This window comes from Mytilus californianus, unplaced genomic scaffold (assembly GCF_021869535.1).
Source record: "Mytilus californianus isolate M0D057914Y unplaced genomic scaffold, xbMytCali1.0.p SCAF_4, whole genome shotgun sequence".
In the NCBI taxonomy this organism is placed as follows: Eukaryota; Metazoa; Mollusca; class Bivalvia; order Mytilida; family Mytilidae; genus Mytilus; species Mytilus californianus.
The window spans coordinates 113,795,270-113,815,786 of NW_026262690.1; the positions used below are offsets into that span (position 1 = coordinate 113,795,270).

Here is a 20,517-nt window from a genome sequence, read left to right on the forward strand (position 1 = left end):
CATATCAAAGAACCCCAATAATTCAATTTTTGATGAAATCAAACAAAGTTTAATTTTGGACCCTTTTGACCTCAATGTGGACAAAGTTGATAACGGGGCCCAAAAATCAAAAATCTAAATACATGGTTAGATTCAGCATATCAAAGAACCCCATATATTCAATTTTTGTTGAAATCAAACAAAGTTTAATTTTGGACCCCGATTTGGACCAACTTGAAAACTGGGCCCATAATCAAAAATCTAAATACATGTTTAGATTCAGCATATCAAAGAACCCTAAGAATTCAATTTTTGTTAAAATCAAACTAAGTTTAATTTTGGACCCTTTGGACCTTAATGTAGACCAATTTGAAAACGGAACCAAAATTTAAGAATCTAAATACACAGTTAGATTCGGCATATCAAAGAACCCCAATAATTCAATTTTTGATGAAATCAAACAAAGTTTAATTTTGGACCCTTTGGACCTCAATGTGGACCAATTTAAAAACGGGGCCCAAAATCCAAAAACTAAATACACGGTTAGATTCAGCATATTAAAGAACCCCATGAAATCAAGAATAAAACCCCATTGAAATTGGTCAAGAAATAAGCAATTTATAGGAAGTATCTTCTTTTGCACAATCCTGTGCTATTAAATATTTCTTGCTATTGCGCAATACTGTACAATTGACAATTTCTTGCTATTGCGCAATATTGTGCTATTGGATATTTCTTGCTATTGCGCAATACTGTGCAATTGAAGATTTCTTGCTATTGCGCAATACTGTGCAATTGAAGATTTCTTGCTATTGTGCAATACTGTGCAATTGAAAATTTCTTGCTATTGCACAATACTTATTATATAATAATTTACACATCCTGTTTGGTGTGTATCTCCTACCATATCATTATTATTTGATTTTAAATATAAATCAGAAATAACCAACTTAAAATGGAAAATTTTAAAAGAAACAAAAAAGGAAAAAAAGAATAAAAAGGAAAAAAAAATAAATCCCCCCCCAAAATTTTTTGAACCCCCATTATGATTCATCACCCCCAAACTCAATCCCAGCCTTCCCTTTGTAGTATGGTACCTTGCAGTACAATTTCAGAGAGATCCATACACTTGAACACAAGTTATTGTCTGGAAACTAGAAAAAAATGTGTTTTTTGGCCCCTTTTTGGCCCAAAATTCCTAAACGTTTAGGGCAATTACCCCCAAACTCAAACCCAGCTTTCCCTTTGTGATATGGAACCTTGTAGTACAATTTCAGAAAGATCCATACACTTACACACAAGTTATTGTCATGAAACTAGAAAAATGCTTGTTTTTTGCCCCTTTTTTGGCCCCTAATTCCTAAAATTTGGAGGCAATTACCCCCAAAATCAATCCCAGCATTCCTTTAGTGATATGGAACCTTGTGGTACAATGTCAGAGAGATCCATACACTAACACACAAGTTATGTCTGGAAGTTACAAAAATGCTTATTTTTGGCCCCTAATTCCTTTACTGTTATTACCATAACCCCCAAAATCAATCCCAACCTTCCTTTTGTGGTATTGAACCTTGTGGTAAAATTTCATAAAGATCCATTCACTTAAACTAAAGTTAGAGTGCGAAAACCAATGTGTCTTCGGACGACGACGACGACGACGACGACGCCAACGTCATACCAATATATGACCACAAAAATTTTTTTGCGGTCGTATAAAAATTTAAAATTGTATGCAATATTGTAAATATCAAATAAAAGTTTTCAAGTTTTGTTTTCATACATATTACTATAGTCCCATCGTACATTGCAGTGCATTAGTGTAATAATCACGCAATGTAACCGTAGACACAAATATTATTGTTACATTCGTAATTAATCGGTTCCTTACCCAACCCTATATTCCGGCAATTAGTCTCCAATGTAACAATAATATTTTTATTATTGTTACATTTCCATGTAACCGTAGCCAGTGCCTTATGTTTTTAACTTTAAATAAGAGAAGAACATGATTGTTGAACATTAACAAGTACATTAGTAGTTATCTATAGTAAACTGTCCTAAAAACCCTCCCCCTTTTTAGTATTTTTTTTACCTTTTAATAAGAGAAGAACATGTCTGTTGAACATCAACAAATATACTCCTTGTAAGCTGTAGTAGGCTGTCTTCCTGGCTGAAGTATTCTGGGTATTTACACTGTGCTACCTGAACCAGCCTGTAAGTAAAATACATGTTAATAAATAGGATTATTCCATATTTGATTATGAAGAAACTTCTATCCTAGTTTTGTAAAATTCAAAAAGATTTACAGGCCTCTACAATAACTTTTTTTTCAACTTGTCCAGTAGGACAAGTACAACCCAAAACTTACTTGTCCGAATGAAATTGTAACTTGTCCAAAAAAAATCTTAATAATAACCTTTTTTGCATTTTAAGTTGATTCAAGGAACAAAATGAATTAAAACAATAGAACAGAACTTGATTTATATCTTTTGAAATACTTTTCAAAAATATGAGTCGAGAACAACTGAATCTAGTCATGTCACAGGGCTTAGGTTCTAGTTTTCATCAATGCCAAAGTCTCATCAGACTCTGCACATGAGGCACCGTCTGATAGGCCTGTCAATGTACACTCATTGGATTTGTATCCTGGTTGTTTAAGTTGAAAAAAGATTATTCAAATGCAATCAATAAAAAAAAAAGAAGATGATGTATGATTGCCAATGAGACAACTCTCTGCAAGAGACCAAATGACACAGAAATTAACAACTATAGGTCACCGTATTGCAAGTATTGTTTCTTTCTACATATGATCAAATATGATTTTGTGAATTTTATGGTAAATAATTTCTTCATTTTTATTTAAAAAATATTTTTGTTAAAAAAATTACCGGTATGGTATTTATTATAAAGCAACAGAATAAGGTAGGAAAACGAGGTACTGATTTGTGTTGGTCCCGAAATGTCTCCTGCGTTGCCAAACTGTCTATTAATCATGTCTATTAAATATGTCTCCTACGGTGCCAAACTGTCTATTAAACTTGGGAGCCGAGTCTTTCCGAGCTGGTGACGAACTGTCTTGTAAAGTTACCTTTTCTACAAAGCGCATCGCTGATTGGATCAGTAAAACTGGTTTCCGAGAATAGTATGCCTTTTACCTATTAAAAAGTACCTGACAAAGAACCAGTTTAAAATAATCGATTTGCAAGTAAACATGTCAAATTCATACTTGTTTTTATCTTCTTTTCTTGTTATTTGTTTATAATTACTTTGTTCATGAAAGTTGGATTAAATTTATTTTCTGCAGAATAATTTTACTTGTCCCGTCGGACAAGCTTGAAATAGCTTTTACTTGTCCGACCTTTTTTTCCTCTGGTACCAACAATCGGACAAGCGTTATTGTCGAGGCCTGTTCTAACAAAGCTATTGATGTTTAAAAATACTTTAACCACAGACTGAACCTAATGTTGACTATGCTGGGGACAATGGAACATTGTATCATGAATTGCTAGGTCTTGCTTTAGAAACTTACTTTGCAGCTTGACAAATCTAGGTTTCCCTCTCAGAAAAGACGGATCTCAGACCTTGGGTCTACACACATTTGAACCCCTGGCCTTTTAAAATGGTTAATGATCATAATGATAAGTGAGTAAACCTTAGGTCAAATAATTGAATTTCTTTGTAAATGATCTAATATGAATTAATTTACTTCAAATCGAGGAATAATAAGGATGCAGGTCTGAGGGGAGAGTCTTGGGACCAATGTTTTGGGAACTGGCTACAAATATTCCACTAAGGCACTACTTTTTGGGACCATGCACCCCTGATACCCAATTTTAATGTTTATCAAAAAATCATCTTCATAAAAAATCTTGCGATATTGTAATTTTATATTTGTAATAATAAACTTTTTGTATAAACTATGACCAGTTTTAGTTATAAGATTTTCAATTAAAGCAGCTGCTGTGTTTAATCTGTAATAACAAGTGAAACTGCGAGCTACTGCTCACTGATGATACCCCCGCCCAAATATTTTGGTAAACAGGAAGTTGATGAGTGATGAATCTGAAAACGCATCACACGGTATAACTGACTTATATTAACCCTGAAACCAAATTTCACAAATCCTTATGATGTAGTTCCTGAGAAAGATGTGACGAAAAATATTCATGGGACGAATGGACAGACTGACAGATGGACTGACGGATGGATGGATGGACAGACAGAGGTACACTTCACCCATCACTATTATTTTAACTTCCCAGCAGAAAATATTTTTCACTGAACTAGTATACATTATTGGTCAGGGGTTAGCTGGAGCCCTTCAACAGGTGTAGGATTTTCTCGCTGCGTTGGACTGATTGGTGGTCTTCGGCTGTTTTCTGCTCTTTGGTGGGGTTGTTGTATCTTTGACATATTCCCCATTTCCATTCTCTATTCTATCACTAAACTTTTACGTCTCAGCCGAAATGCTGATTCACTACAATTTTACCTTTCAGCTGAGAATGCAGACTCAGTATCTATGTACATCACACAACCATCTAGACCTCCAATATTGGCAGGAAGTGTGGCTACTACACTTAACATCACACAGAACTGGGTTTTACCACAGCCTGAAGGTCCTGCTATCTACAAAAAAGACATATTTCTTTCAATGAATCACTCACCTGGATCTAGGCTGCAATTAAATAAATATTTGTTCCCCCACACCCCAACAAAGATTTTTGCTGTTAGGTAGGTAGGTGATTTTTTTTTTGAAAATGTATTTGTCAGACATATAGAAAACATAATGCATGAAAAATTGGCAACTACACTCAGGGTACTCCATTTTGTGTTGATGCTATTCATCAAGCATTGTGTTAAGACTTTACTGTGAATTGTAACCTGTTATTGATAAGCAGCTTTGTACATTTTGATAAATACTGTATTGCATACAAAGCGTTCTCATTTCTGAAGTTTTTATTTTTCCTGTGCGTGGATATTTTATCCTTAGACATGAAGAGATGGTAATTTTGACTGCCATTGACGCGGATCAATCAGAACTACTCTGCCTTTTTCGAATTTTGTGTTGAGGAAATGACTAAGTAGTTCCGATTGGATGCAGATGCACATTAAATAAGAAGTCCAATCCAGATCACTATTTCCGGTCAGACGAACCTTTAAATAAGGACCCAATATTTTTTTTGTGGAGTCAGCTGCCTTTTTTAGTCGATTGGGGCATGGGGAAACAAACCTATTTCTTTATTTTGGCCCTGTGTGCATCTTACACAATGACCAATTTCATACAGACTTACAGTGTAGACTAGAAAATAATTCATTACTAAAATGTCTTTTTTTTTGTGATTTTGTATTACTGATATTATTTCTGTTTATAGTTTCACCCTTACTACTATACTTTTTACAAAAACTTACAACTCTCATTCTAAATTTTGATAGCATCATTTGCATGCAACATTTCCAAAAATCGCAATAAATGCTGCATGCAAAAATTTCTGAATTTACAATATACAAACCTCGGTCACAGTACCCATAGGAATACCACCATGTAAAACTTTGTCCAGGTCTAGTAAAGTTGTCTTGAAAAAATTCTTTGATTTTCTTCTCTCTAGAAGCTCTAATGCCTGTTAATGTTTTGGAAAATTGATCAAAAGCTAGAAAAGGTCATGTCTTTACCAAAATTGGTTCCAATATCATACACATCTTTTAATTATATATATATATATACCAGAAATTTGTCATTTGCAAACAGATTTAGATATGACAAAGTGACAATGCATAAAATAGTTTTTGATAAATTGTTTCATGTAATATGATAGATTGTGAGCAATTGCATCATCTGATAGTTTGGTTAAAAATTTATGGCAAGTAAATACTCATTGAAACGAAATGAAATCTGCGAATAGGGTTGGTCAAAAATTCTAAAATAATCAAAATTTTTAAAATGCTTCCTCAAAAGAGATCACATACTTTAGGACTTACCCGGTAGTATGAAAATAAAAGTTTTCGGATTGTTTATGAAGGGAGTTCCTAGAACCCTTGAATGTCCAATCCACATAAACATGATATACTTACAGTAACTGGTTCTGGAACACAAGCTTTACAACAAGTCTTTACCACCTTTTGTAAACTGTAATATCCCAATCCAAGTAGTTTCAGAAGTTCCAAATTGTTTTTTGACAAGAAATCCTGAAATCAAATGAACGTTTAGTACTGAAATTTCCTTTGTATCTTTAGTGTTATTGTTTTGATTATCTATAAACTTTTAAAGGGAAAATTCACGATTTTTTACTCATCATCTTATTATGTTCATAATACCATAAAAAACATATTCACCAAGTTTTATCTGGATATGAAAGCTAATAAAGAAGAAAATTGGGAATTATTAATTTTATTTATTCGAACTTCCTGACTTCTGTGACGTAGTTTAAGTCTTTTTGCATGCCGGGAGTGGAATTAATCTCATTTAAGTCTTGTTCGTTAATCATCTAATAACGCGATTTAAAACGCATCGACGACTTTTGGCATAGCTATTAACCAACTAATAATTAAGAAAGTAAAGTGATCAGCCGTGCAACTTTTAAAAATAAAATGTACGATTTATATTTTAAGGATTTCTGATATGATTATAGTCATTATAGTAATAAAAGTAAATCATACAATAGAATATTTTTATGAATTTTTTTTCCGACGGATATTTTCAACAAACATATATAACTGATAGTGTATTAAAAATGCATGTTTGTATTCTCACCTTTTACTTCAGTCTAGCAAACATTTCTCGCTAGTACTGTGTAAAATTAATACAATGTGTATTGTACTGTGACACTTAGTGACTACCTGTTGAATGCGTGGTTAAACTAAGGTATTTAAAGGTTTGCATTCTGTAATTCTAATCTTTTGATCTTCACTCAGTGAATTTTAGCCGTCACTGTTCACCTTCCAGGTGTGAACATCATTTCGTATGAATGATAAACGGGAGTGATAGTTTGAGATAGAAAATAAAAAAAGAAATATAATTATTTTGGGGGAGTAATATGGTGGCACAATAACTGGATAGCCGTGGTATATTTTTATATTTTCCGTAAGCTCAGTTTAAAATGAATTATGACTGCTGAATATTTTTGTAACAATGAAATACTGAATTAATTTAATTGAATAAATAATAATGACATTCTAAACACGAGTGTATGAACTAAAAATTGTACTATTCTAAATTAGAATTGGTAACCTTGAATATTTGAAATAGATGATTACCAATTGCAATTATATAATTTGGTCCGTCCAAAGCCGATCTTTATTTACATATTCAGGAATTATGTTCTTATCAAAATATTTTAAATCTCACAACGTATAAATACTTCAGCCATTTGAAGAAAGATGTTTAAAAAGTTGACAGGAAATTTAAGGTCAACTTTGTCTTATTGGAGAAAATTATCAGTTACATTAATATAGTTTGGTCCGTCCAAAGCGATCTACATTTACCTAATCGGGAATGTCCTTATTAAAATATTCTACATCTCACAACAAATACTTTAGCAATTTGACCAACGATGTTTAAAAATTTTTTACAGAATCAATCTAACGTCAACTTTCCTTTATTGAATGGAGACAGACCGGCGGAATCAATTTTTAATGTGCTTTATATCTTGTACCTTTGCAAGACTTATTCATTCATAAACCATGTCTATACCGCAGACATATATATACATATAATTATATGTCTGTCTTAACTGACAAGAATACTCCTGGTTTTACACTAGTAATTTGTCGAGTCCCTTTATAGCTTGCTGTTCGGTGTGGGCCAAGGCTCTGTGTTGAAGACCGTACTTTGACCTATAATGGTTTACTTTTATAAATTGTGACTTGGATGGAGAGTTGTCTCATTTGCACTCATACCACATCTTCTTATATCTATAAGCAGTATATTCTTTAAATTTCTGTGATTTAATACCAAGAAAGAAAAAAATCCCGAAATTAATTTGATACTTTGATACTCGATATTTTCCTGGAAAATATTCACATCCTCATTCGGTCTGAAAATAAGATAAGAAACTGGTATACAGAACATGCAGAAGTGTGAATGTCATAAAACCTTGTTATATCAGAAACCATTATAAATGTGAACCTGTATACGTAAGACCTCATGGGACGATGTACCTAACCACATACAGGTAATATACAAGTAGCTCTGTTATACCCGGAAATGTCAAGGTTAATCACTACCGATACAGAATGTACCAATGCAAAGTAAATTCTGATGATTGTGAAGCATGACCATTCATGATTTTAGAGGAGTCTTAGGTGGGGGATTGCCGGAACGATTTAAATTCTGACTAGATTTATTCTCAATTTAAATCACTGAACTAAAAAAAAAAAAGACGAAAACTACGTCCAAGAACAGAAAGAATTCTTCTTGTAAATTCATAAATACAACGTTCTTATTTTGTAACTTTCGATAGACTTGACCTCCAACCCCCTTCAAACCTGGGAACATTATATCTAACAATGTTTATGTTCCTGCCCAAATAAAAAAAAAAAGAAAAAAAAAGAAGAAAGAGATGAACCACTAGAGATGAACAGTAAGTCACATCAGATTCAGTTATCTATATAGTTGATTGTCGTTAACTAGAGATGTATAGTTACATGTCTCTGCGTTAACTGATAAGAATAACAGGAAAGTATAAACTTGAAATAGATTTATGATGAATAATATGCAACTGCGGCACCCCTTTTTATCAAAGCGTACATGCACGTATTTTAATGATTGTCCGTTATTTCGATTATAATGACAATTGTACGTGAAATCCTATAGTTGGTGCAGGGACAGTTTATACTAACGTTAGTATAGAAAGTCCCTGGTTGGTGAGACTTTTTTTTTTACCAGATATGCGACTTTTCGTATTTATATTTTCTCTTATATTACTCTTATTTAATATTTTATGCATAAGTGCAATATTGGGAATGGTTTATTCCCCCACAAGCTAACGTAATAAATTAATCAACCCTCAAGCTTATCAGACGTTAATACAACTACTATCAGTCTATCCGGATTGAAGTTTCTTTATTTCTTCAAATAAACTTTTTGGGGATCATTAGTGTACGTCCAGTGGCATATATATTACATGCATGTCGGAACAGGAAAATTGGCATACAGTTCTATTAGAACCATGTTCACATTAATATACATTATACCCAACAATTGAGGTGATGACGAATTTCTTCAACTGTTCGAGAACAATCTAATTGAAATATAAATCTGTGATTTTACTATGTCCATAACTTCGATGAACCAAAGCAAGTTAGATATCGACCTGTATTTAAATCAAATTGGTTCTGGATGTTCTTTCTTATATTCAATATACAATTTTAAATTGCGACTATCTATAGTTCCGTAACTTTCTATCTAGGCGTATAAATCAATGATCGACAAGTGCGTACATTTTTGTTAAATCAATAGTCTTTCATGTGTCCATCATTATTGACAACGAGTATATACTTACATTTTCCCCAATTTACCCTTGGAAAAAATATGTAAATAGATTTTTATTTTATCAAATCTTTTTTTTGGAATTATTAAGATTTTCATAAATATCATTCTTTACACCAGAAATGTTATTTATAAACAAGCGTATGAGTTTAGTAATGACTAGTATATCACTATCGGACATGCAAGACAGAGATGTATATTATACACCTGATAGTTTCAAAATGGAAAGTTACAAGTTATCGGCTGTGTACACTGATCAATACCCTCAGAAGTGAAGCGATGCATGAACATGCTTTATGTAATTGTGTAATAAGAGTTTTTAAGCCCAACAGGAAATCGCTTGAATACCTGGACGTGTCACCTCACAATACCTCAGGGAATAATTCCTTTAGCCATGCTGGTGATCAGATAAGAGAAGGTCCGAATTTATTTAAATTAGTTTATGACATAAAAGAATTATGAACAAATTAGATTTTCGAAAACGATTTTACACAGAACACTCATTTATGACTTTGAACTTTTGACTTTTTAACTAATTCCCATATAAATTTCTTGTTTCAAAAACTTCGTAAAGAAAAAACAGTTTAAAAACGACAGACCATAGTTATTTAAAAAAATAATTACATTTTCTGTAGCAAGTTAGTTAGTCGGATAAATGCGACTACGTTAGGTTACTGCTGGTTTTGGTCCTTTGTGGTTTATAGATATATCGTGGTTTCTAAACCGAGAAGATGTCAAAATGGCCGCACACAGAGTTGATACTCTAAATTTAAAATCGATGGTGATCTCTTATCTAGCAGAATAAAACGTTAATATTTATGAATTTGTGCTTTTTTATACAGAATGGACATAATATCAATTTTTTATTTTTTTGCGAAGTTTCCCTTTAAGTGTGATTTGTGCACTCAGCTTTCCTCAAGGTAATACATTTCAGAGTGTAATAGTACCAGTAATGTGATTTTCAGAGGGATCAATCTAGCAACTCATTCATTTTCTGGAAAAATCGGTTACCAAGAGTTTTTACATGTACTACATGTATTGACAGTATAGGTGCAGTTTTCAATATTTTTGCTAAATTCAAAAATTAAGATTTTTTGGCACTGAAAATTTATATCCCATTTGGGCTAAAATATCCCAACTGGATTATTTTAACCCATTTTGGAGATAATCCCCAACCTGTGTAATGTCTTTTTCTATTATCATACCTTACATATTTCATTTGGGTAACACATTACCACTGATATGGAATAATTCAGTTAATTTTCATTTAAATGCAAGGAAGGACGAATGTCCATAAAAATTTACACCCAGCAATGAATAGAATAAGGGAGCTAGGATGAAATTTGAAAAAAATAGGCAGGACAAGAGTTTTGAGTAAACAAAAAGGCAGGATGAGACACTTTGCAAAAAAAAAAGGCAGGATGACAATTTAGGTAAAAAAAGTCAGGATCAACTAAAAAAAAAATGCAGGACCGAATAGAGTGAAAAATAAAAAGGCAGGACAGAGATTACAACTAAAAAAAAATGCAGGACAAAATTTTTCATCCTAGCCCCCCCATAAAAATCAAATGGCAGCTCCCTAACTATTTCAACATCTTGATTGTACACTAGTTATCTCCCATTAAAATGATGTCACAGACGTATGTAAACAAAATGACAAAGACCATGTTAAAAGCCCATCATGTGACAAAGAAACAAGATCAAACAAGTTCAACTGCATCTAGTGTGGGTATATCTCTTGTCAACAGCCTTTTTCAGGACCATCAATATTTTACAAAGAGTCTACCATCGTTGTACACTCACGAGAAATTCTTAGACACAAAATAGTTTTCTAACATGAGTGTTTTGACAATCTGTTACTATACATTTGTAGTTACCAAGGCAAGTGCTTTTCCAATAGTTCACAAGTCCCTTCCACTGTTAGTTCGGAATAATAAAACAAAAATTTCTGGCCCCTTAGAAGCAATGAATATCCAAAATTGCAAACCCTAAAAAGTTATTTTACTTCGAGCTGCACCCTCAGGGAAATAACCTTTCAGGGTCTGGGATGACAATTTTGGATAGTCATTAATTGTATATTGCTAGATCACTCATGGTAGAAAGTTTAAATGATATAAAAACTGTTCTATTTAATTCCAATCATGTCCTTACATTGATTTGAGCACAAATATTTGGTCAAAGCAAACTCTGCAATAGTCAACTTTGACCAGTTTCTTTCTATTGTTATAGATCTAGTTCAGTAGTTGTAAGCTCAAAGCCTAAACTATCAACTTGTACTGTTATGGAAATCATGTCAATTCAAATTGTCAAATTTTGTCCCATGTATAGTTTAAACAGAGTCATATATACGGGAGAATCATAGTTCAGATAAAACGACATCTGCTGAGGATAAGGTTCGTTTCTTAATAACTTAAAGATCCTAGTTGAAGCAGGAAGGCGTCAAAGCAAAAATTAAAATAGCTTTCCAAGACATCGATCATAACCAACAGGAAGCGAAAACAGGACCCTGTAACAACAACCTTTATCATGGGCCCACACGAAATGCCATCAGTGAAGAGTGCCACACACTTAGGAATCATCAGAACCACATCGCTATAAGAAAACATGACTGCTAATGTTGAGGAAAATATAAAAAAAGTAAGGAGAAGCGCATATAGCCTCCTTGGAGGAGGATTTCATAGTCATAATGGATTAGATATTAGAGACAATGGTGCATCTATACAAAATATATGTATCTACAGTACTTCTCTATGGTTTACAGCTAATATTACCAACAACAAGCTCATTAGCACTAAAAGAAAACTTCCAAAATAAGCTACTTAAGCAAATACTTTCATTACCAACTTGTGTAGCAGATATAACTATTAACATCTTAACCGGAATACTACCAACAGAAGCCCAACTACATATCCGAGCACTTGGACTATTCAACAACATCTGTAATCAGCCCGAAGAAAGCATAGAAAAATCGCTAGCTAGACGACAACTTATCTTAAAAAACAACCAAAGTTCTAGTTGGGTTGTTGTTATAAAACATACATCTACAAGAGGCTACATGGTACCTGGATAACCCTGTTTAAAAATCCTTATGGACCTCAAACATCAAGAGAACAGTACATAACTACTGGCATGTGACTGGAGTAAATCAATAGTGCAACTACTGCCACTATATAAAGGACTGGACCATCTCACAACGAGAAACCTGGAAAAGGAAAAATTCATCCTCTGTTCATTATTATCTGCCATTCAACCATAGATACGGCAAGGGTACCAGTTAAAGTTAAGCTGCTTACTGGATCCTATATTCTAAAAAGCAAACGAATAAAAATATACAAGGACGAAACCGATCTGAAATGCCTACTATGCTCAAAGGATGACGAAATTGTGACCCATTTCATAATAAACTGTGAACAACTCCAAAATGTAAGGCATAATATACTTCTAGAAACAGTTGTTGTACAAAACAGTCTTGGAATTCAATTTAATGAACTATTGGACAATGAAAAGTTGCAAATAATTCTGGACATCACACCGGTAGCAACATCAAGAAAACTCTCTCCAGCCAGTGTAGAAAAAGTAGAACGCCTAACTAGACGCTTGATATACCAGCTACATATAGCCCGTATTAAGATAGTATGCGGATGATAATAATAAGGATAATGACTTTAAAAGGAAAAACTAACCACTTCCAAAATAGAAGAAACAATATCTTTGCCACAAAACTCATATACTAGTCAATTTACAGAGTGAAAAATAATGAACCTATTTTACCATATACACATACTAGTGGTGACATTTTATTAAAGTGTGCGATCTTATATCAAAAATATTTTAAATTATATATAGCCAACAGAATTTTAAGCAATATATGGATTATATCACACAAAGGACTTTTCAGAAGAACAGAATGCTTTTAACAAACATTTTATAAATATTGCCCCGAAAGATAGCCTATCAACATCTAAATCATACAAATTTGATAGTAATAAGATTTATGAGGAGGTAGCAGCAAAAGTACCTCAAGATACTTGGTTTTACATCCCCTTGATTACAGTTGCAGAAGTTAAGGACTGCCTTAACAATTTAAATGTTGCAAAAGCTACAGGCATTGATCAGATCAGTCCTCCCATACTTAAACTATCATCAGAAGTTATTTCACCGTCAATAGCTTATATTATAAATAGGAGTATCACTGCTGGTATATTTCCTTCTGAGCTTAAAAATGCCCCTGTCATGCCCAGTCATAAAAAAGGTCCTAAAGATACTGTCGACAACTATAGACCAATATCTATTTTGCCTACTCTTTCAAAGATTTTTGAAAAGCATGTCTGCAAACACCTATACCGATACCTATTAAAATATAAGCTCCTTCATGCAAGTCAGTCTGAATTTAGAAGCCACCACTCTTGTCACACTGCTTTACTAAAACTTATTGATCAGTGGTTGAAAGCCATTGATGATGGAGAAATTATAGGTATTATCTTCCTAGATTTTAAAAAAGCATTTGATCTGGTAGATCACATTATCCTTCTTCAAAAACTGCAGTGCTACAAAATTTCAAATTTATCATGTAACTGGTTTAAATCATATCTATCTCATAGATTCCAACAAGTTGAAAATGGGACAATCAAGTCAAGGGCACTAGAAATAAAATCTGGAGTACCTCAGGGCTCCATATTAGGCCCCCTTTTATATTTATTGTTCATTAATGATTTGCCCCTTCATATAACCTCATCTCAAGCAGACCTCTATGCAGATGATACTACCATTCACTGCACAGGTCGTAGTCTCAATACCATCCAGGACAGCATTACAAATGATTTAGACAGAATTGAAGAATGGTGCAAGGGAAATAAGATGTATATAAATCCAACAAAAACTACATCTATGGTTATTGGTTCTAGACAGAAACTAGCAAAAACAGACCATGTTCTTAATTTGACTGTTGGTAACTCCCACATTAGAGATGTTAATGGCGAAAAGCTCCTAGGGGTTTTTATTGATGAAAATCTTGAGTGGACAGCCCAAATTGACACTTTGTGCACAAAAATCAGTACCAGGCTAAATCTTTTGTCTAGGATAAAGAAATCCCTCCCCCTGGAAACACGAAAGTTATACTTTAATGGTTATATTCTCCCTATTTTGGATTACTGTTGTACAATTTGGGGAAACACCAGTGACCAAAATACAAATAGATTAGATAAACTTCAAAAACGAGCAGCTAGAATTATTCTTGAACTTCCTTATGATACCCCATCTAATACAATGTTTAAAAATTTATCATGGCTTCGATTTACTGATCGTGTAATTTACCACAAGGCCTTATATGTTCATAAATGTTTATATGGATCTGTCCCAGAATATTTGTCTAACAAAATCTCCTATGTTACAAATAAAAACGGAATGCAACTTAGATCAAATACTACCCAATTACTTAATATACCAAAGGCAAGAACAAACACATTTAGAAGATCTTTTTCATATTCTGGCCCAACTTTATGGAATAAACTACCAGAAGCACTAAGACACATGTCAAACATAAATACTTTTAAAACAGACTGCTTTAAGTTTTTACTTGAAAATCCAGGAATTATTTAAATGATTATGTATCAATTTTGATTATGTTTTCTTTTGTTTATCTTTGTTATGATGAAATTGTGTGATGCATTGTGAGTGGAGTGTGAGGGCCTCAAGGGAGAATAGTGTTTACTAATTGAGTATACCCTCTTGAAATAAAGATTATTATTATTATTATTATTATTATTAAATAACTTTTAAACAATACTTTAAAATATAGCTTTTAAATCATGAGGAAGAGGCACTCATTCTTTTATCATTTTACCGTTATACGAAAGCAAATGATTTTATGGAATAATGTTGTTGATATCTTAAAGAAATGAGTTATACTTTTAAAGCATACCCAGCTACGCATACAAAACGGTTAGGGGAACCGAAACCAAATGTGAATTTCAATTACGGACCCTTTCAAACTTTCATCGATGTTGTAGTTGACAAAGTTTCAGGTCGTCTTGAAAATCCAAATGACCCAACAAAGGCCATTTCACAGGCAACCCAAATATTCGACACTGGTGATTGGCCAAGAGATCGTCAGGAGTTAGCAATGTATGGCCCAGAACAATTAAGATTGATGGATGAGCATTTTGGTCAATTCTTAGTTAACATCGGGTGTGACAGGGGTCAATTGCAACAAGAGTGGAATGGATGCAAGTAAAAGCACATCTCGGTAACAGGCGGGTTAATAACTTTATCCCAAAAATCAACTCTCTGTTCCTGGATAAAGGTGGATGTTTTAAAAACATTCTTCTGCTTATTGAAATCATCCTTGTACTGCCCATAAGTAGTGCTATTTGCGAAAGGGGATTTTCTGCCGTCAAACGAATAAAAAGTGACTGGCGATCTAACCTCAATACCGAGACAATGAATCGACTTTTGTTAACTTCTATCGAAGGCCCTCCACCTGAGGACTACAACGCAGAGCGAGTTGTGCATGCATGGTGGAATGGTGGCCAACGAGAACGAAGGCTTCAATTTGATGGCGATGCAAACGGTCAACTTGATGAGGAACAGCTTCTTGACTTCATGATGAATGTGGTTTAAAACATTAACAATAAAAACTTGCAGTTGTACACTTCTACTCCTAGTACTCCATTTATGTGTATAATTTTGAAATGACTCAGAAAACTGAATGATAGTTTGATCTAAAAATTAACTCAGTGACTAATTGTGTCAATTATAAGAATACTCCAAATGTAATTATATTTGAAAATGTATGGTTCATTAAATTGTTTCAAAGTTTAAATTATATTCTCGATTCAACTATAATTAAAAAATCAGTTCATGACACATCATGCATGGCATTGACAAAGTCTCTAAGTCTTCTTGAGTTGAAATTCTGGTAAGTAGACTGCTGGGATTCCGGAAATATTATTGACTTCTCAATTCATCAATATTCATACTCCATATTCAATTTACAACCCATATACATGATAACTATATTTTATCTGCATGTACTACATTACAACCACAAAAATAGCATGTAAAAGTTTGGGCATGTAGATTTCACTTTCGGACAAGTAAAAGTAATAGGGCACTTGCCCAACTGAACAAGTTTGTATAAAAGTTAATGTCAAACCCTGTGAAACATGTGTATATATATAAAGAAAGAAAAGAATTTTATAGTGACTTGACTTTTAATCATCCTACGATAAGCACAGAAACATTTTAATTATAAAACAAAGGATTTTTAATATAAGTGGGTGTGGGAAGGATTTCACTGTATATATAGAGCACTGCAACATATTGGTGGAAGCATCACTGTACATAGAAATTACAGATCACAAGTTCCAGCCCTCAATTAAGTCTACTGAAATGGTTGCCTGGGCGTCTTTAAAAGTTGATTGGCGACCAAAAATTCATAACTGGTCGCCATTTAGGCTATTAGAATATTGAAAATCTGGCGACCGTAATTTTTTGGAAATTTTGCCCTGATCGGAGCCGGGTTTTAAATAATCGTCTGAGCACTTGACAGTAACACAAATGTTTACTGTATTTCAAGTGCCTTTTAGATATAAGCTTGATCTTGTCAGCGCTTTATTGCATCAGGTAATTGTAGTTCATTTGTAAGCAATTTTTTGTCGATGACTGAAAATGGCAAAGATCTATCTATCTTCATATTTCCGCACTTAGTCACAACGTTGACTATTGTGTGCCATTAGAAAGAAAACCATTGGCATTTATAGATTGTGTTTATTAAAAAGCACATGGTCAAGCCTCGTTCTCGATTTTGTCAGTAAACTGATGGAAACAAGGTCGGCGACAATTTTGTAATTTGTTCGCATAGATTCAATAAAATACCAGCTACCATTTCGGCAAACGATTACAGATGTTCACTTGACCGATGGGGCAATCACCAGTGCTTCTGCACAAGTCTGATGAGATTTTTACTAGACTGGGGCTCTGGACTATCAGTTAACGTCGCAGACTGTTTTAAAACATGTACAAAGAATATAAAATTAAATAAATCATGTGGTTATTTTACAGTTGATTTATACGAACTATTTTCTACACTTGACAGCAAAAAAACACAGAACAAAAACTTAATACTTTTATTTCACAAGGGTTGTTTAGCTAGAAAAAAAATGTAGGCAACCTGAAATTATTTCCTGGCCACTGAAGTTTTGAGATGGCCACTAAATTTTCATGTCTGGTGGCCAGTTTGCAACTTCATTTCAGAGGCTACTTTGAGGGAGTTCAACATACTAGCGTATGGTTCCTCTACAAAGGGGGTTAAAGATACAGAGGTAAGGTATCATTTATGATAATGAGAAGTTGCAGTATTTCACAATGCTAGATACTGTGTGAATATAAAACCTTGCATGTGAACACGTTGTTAACAGCTAATCTTTCTGTTATATCTTTTGATAACCCAGCTCTTCGAAGCTTCTTATTTGACATTTTTGTTCGAACGGAAAAGCGCGCCAAATTTGTTCGGAACATCTCGATCAAGAATATAATACCGGTACAAGGACGGACAAAATCCGGCATACGACAATAATTAAAATCATATTCGACAATATTATTAAATTTTACCAGCTTAATTTGATTTTGACTTCATAAATCTAGTGAAAGTATGGAAACATGTGCCCTTAATCACAACTTTTAAACAGTGTAAAAGGAATGATATACCTGATGATTTTAGAAAAATTGAGGCTTATTTCAGTCAGTTAACCTGAGACTACTATAACACAGAGATTGGTCACTTCCCAATATTTATTTTCGTGGCTATCCAAATTTGTGGTTTTGCCAAAAATTTGCATATAAGTTTATATTAAACTGTATTTCGTTGAACATTTAAATTCGTGGTTTAAACTTTACCTTCACCCACGAAATCCACGAAAATTGGTATCCCGCGAATACTGATAATGTATCCCGGCCATTATGATTAGGGGACGACCATTTGATATTCTGGTGGGGGGGGGGGGGGGGGCAGGAGGATTTGTTTTGGATCGGTTATTTATTTTTGTAAACTAAGAGGACAGATTATCTATTTTCTGCACTATTGAAGCAAGATTTTCATTTTCATTAAAGCAAGGGACTGATTATTTATTTTCACAACTATATTTATAATATTCGAAAACATACAATTTTTAAATTATTTGTTAATTATAAATAATTCATGTATAGTCAAGTCATTATGTACCATTTAATCAGAATTAATTATTATCCTCTACAGAAATGAATCTTCTATATTCCCCAATGCATATACATGTAATGCATACATACACAGTATTAAAGCCTAAGTTTGGTTGTAACTAAGGCTATTTTAAAAGTATTGGCAAACATGTTTTGCCGAGCGGAGCGAGGCAAAATTTTTTTTGAAGGGTTTTTGTACCGCTGTAGGCCCAAGAAGCTATAGAACAAATGATGCAAAATCATGCCTTCTGGGTGTTCCCCAGACCCTTTCTTAAACTGAAAATGCAAGTTCTGTTTTAATAATTTTATGACAATATTTTGGTCTCAAAGCAAAATCACGTTTTAGATTCAGTGTAAGACTTAAGTTTCTAGGAACAACATCAAAAGACAAATATGCATGATAAAGCAAAAATGTAATTCACATAGTTAAGTCTGTGGCTGCTGTGTTTTTTTAAACTCATGATCAAGTTAATAATAAAATTACTAAATTACAAAATGAATGCAACACTAACAGAATACAGAAGGGCAATCAATGAACAAAAGACAAATAAATAAGAAACATTGATCCCGAAAAATCAGGGGCTACGTCTGAGGGAGAACAGAACTTGCTTCTTGCAAGGCACTCACGGTGAACACAATTTGATATGGAGACAAGCGTTTGGTTTTGAAATTTCCTACATGAGGCATTTGTCTCAATGTAGTTACGGCCCTGATTTAATAAAAGTGAGGTAAGTGTTCCTGAGACAATTAACCTCAAGTTAAATGAAACCAATTTTCTGACATTTCAAGTATATTTAAATAATATTTATACTTTTATTATTAAAAGATATGGGAAGTGTTTACCGATTTTTTTTTTGGAAAAAAGATGAATATATGAAGAATCTGGTGCCATCTCATACTTTCGATTAGACCTGCTGAGTTATTTATTTTCAATACATTGCAAGTCAGGTAATTTATTTTCAAACTACAACAGAACAAACCATTTATTTTTGTGATTATCAAGGCTGAGTTATTTATTTTCAAAATCCTCCTGCCCCCCCCCCCCCCCCCCCCCCCCCACAGAATATCAAATGGTCGTCCCCTTACAACCTTTCAAAAATATATGTTATTTTGTTCATCTTTTGTGGATAGGAAAGAGACAACTTTTTAAGGTGGTACCAAACACCTTGACTAAAATCAATTTGGCTCGTTTAATATTCATAAAATTTTGACTAAATAATTGCTTTGACCCTTTGACAAAAATATAAAAATTTCAATAGAACTGGATTAAAACGTTCAGCTGATTTTTACAGAGTTATCTCCCTGTAGTGTTATGTACCACCTTAATCACATTTTTTTTCGATATTAGTGTATAATTTTATATATATATAATACGCCGTAGTATTTTTGTAACCGCATTTCTAATCATGAATAAACAAGTTTTTTTCTCAGAATCCAAGCTAATTCAATAGCCTGTATAGGTGTCACACCATCAATTAAATCAATCACATTTAAAACGTAAACTTGAGAACACTTTCTCTGACAAAACATAAAGTGCATTTGATGTTGATGCTTTCTAACATTTGCAAATGAATTTACATGAAGGAAGCTTTTTCTAAATGAGAAATGTATTTTTGCGCTCAAATATACTTGTCCATGAAGTCAGTAAGATTTTCGGAAAATCGGAGTGCTATATTTAGTAGTATGAGACTTTCGGATATACATGAAGTGAAACTAAAATGAGATCAAGTATTTAGAGAGACGTGAAAATTAATGATAACATTGAAAAACATTACAGATCAAATAATGGGCTGTCAAATTAGCACAAAAACAAGAACTCCCGGTCATCAGAATCAGGACTC

The 20,517-nt window shown here is 33.4% G+C and overlaps 1 protein-coding gene across 1 annotated transcript in view; it reads right to left on the reverse strand.

The window, feature by feature from the left end:
• The window catches only part of LOC127699138 (DNA repair protein RAD51 homolog 2-like), a 31,120-nt gene extending 13,169 nt beyond the window's left edge, over nucleotides 1-17,951 (reverse strand). Inside the window, exons 1-5 of the mRNA XM_052202885.1 lie at nucleotides 17,855-17,951; nucleotides 6,049-6,162; nucleotides 5,490-5,597; nucleotides 4,469-4,605; nucleotides 2,072-2,191 (exon numbers count right to left, since the gene is read on the reverse strand). Of these exons, the coding sequence (XP_052058845.1) occupies nucleotides 2,072-2,191; nucleotides 4,469-4,605; nucleotides 5,490-5,597; nucleotides 6,049-6,162; nucleotides 17,855-17,938 (563 nt within the window). The 5' untranslated portion in view covers nucleotides 17,939-17,951. The remainder of the gene's footprint in view (nucleotides 1-2,071; nucleotides 2,192-4,468; nucleotides 4,606-5,489; nucleotides 5,598-6,048; nucleotides 6,163-17,854) is intronic.
• Between the last annotated feature and the right edge of the window lie 2,566 nt (nucleotides 17,952-20,517).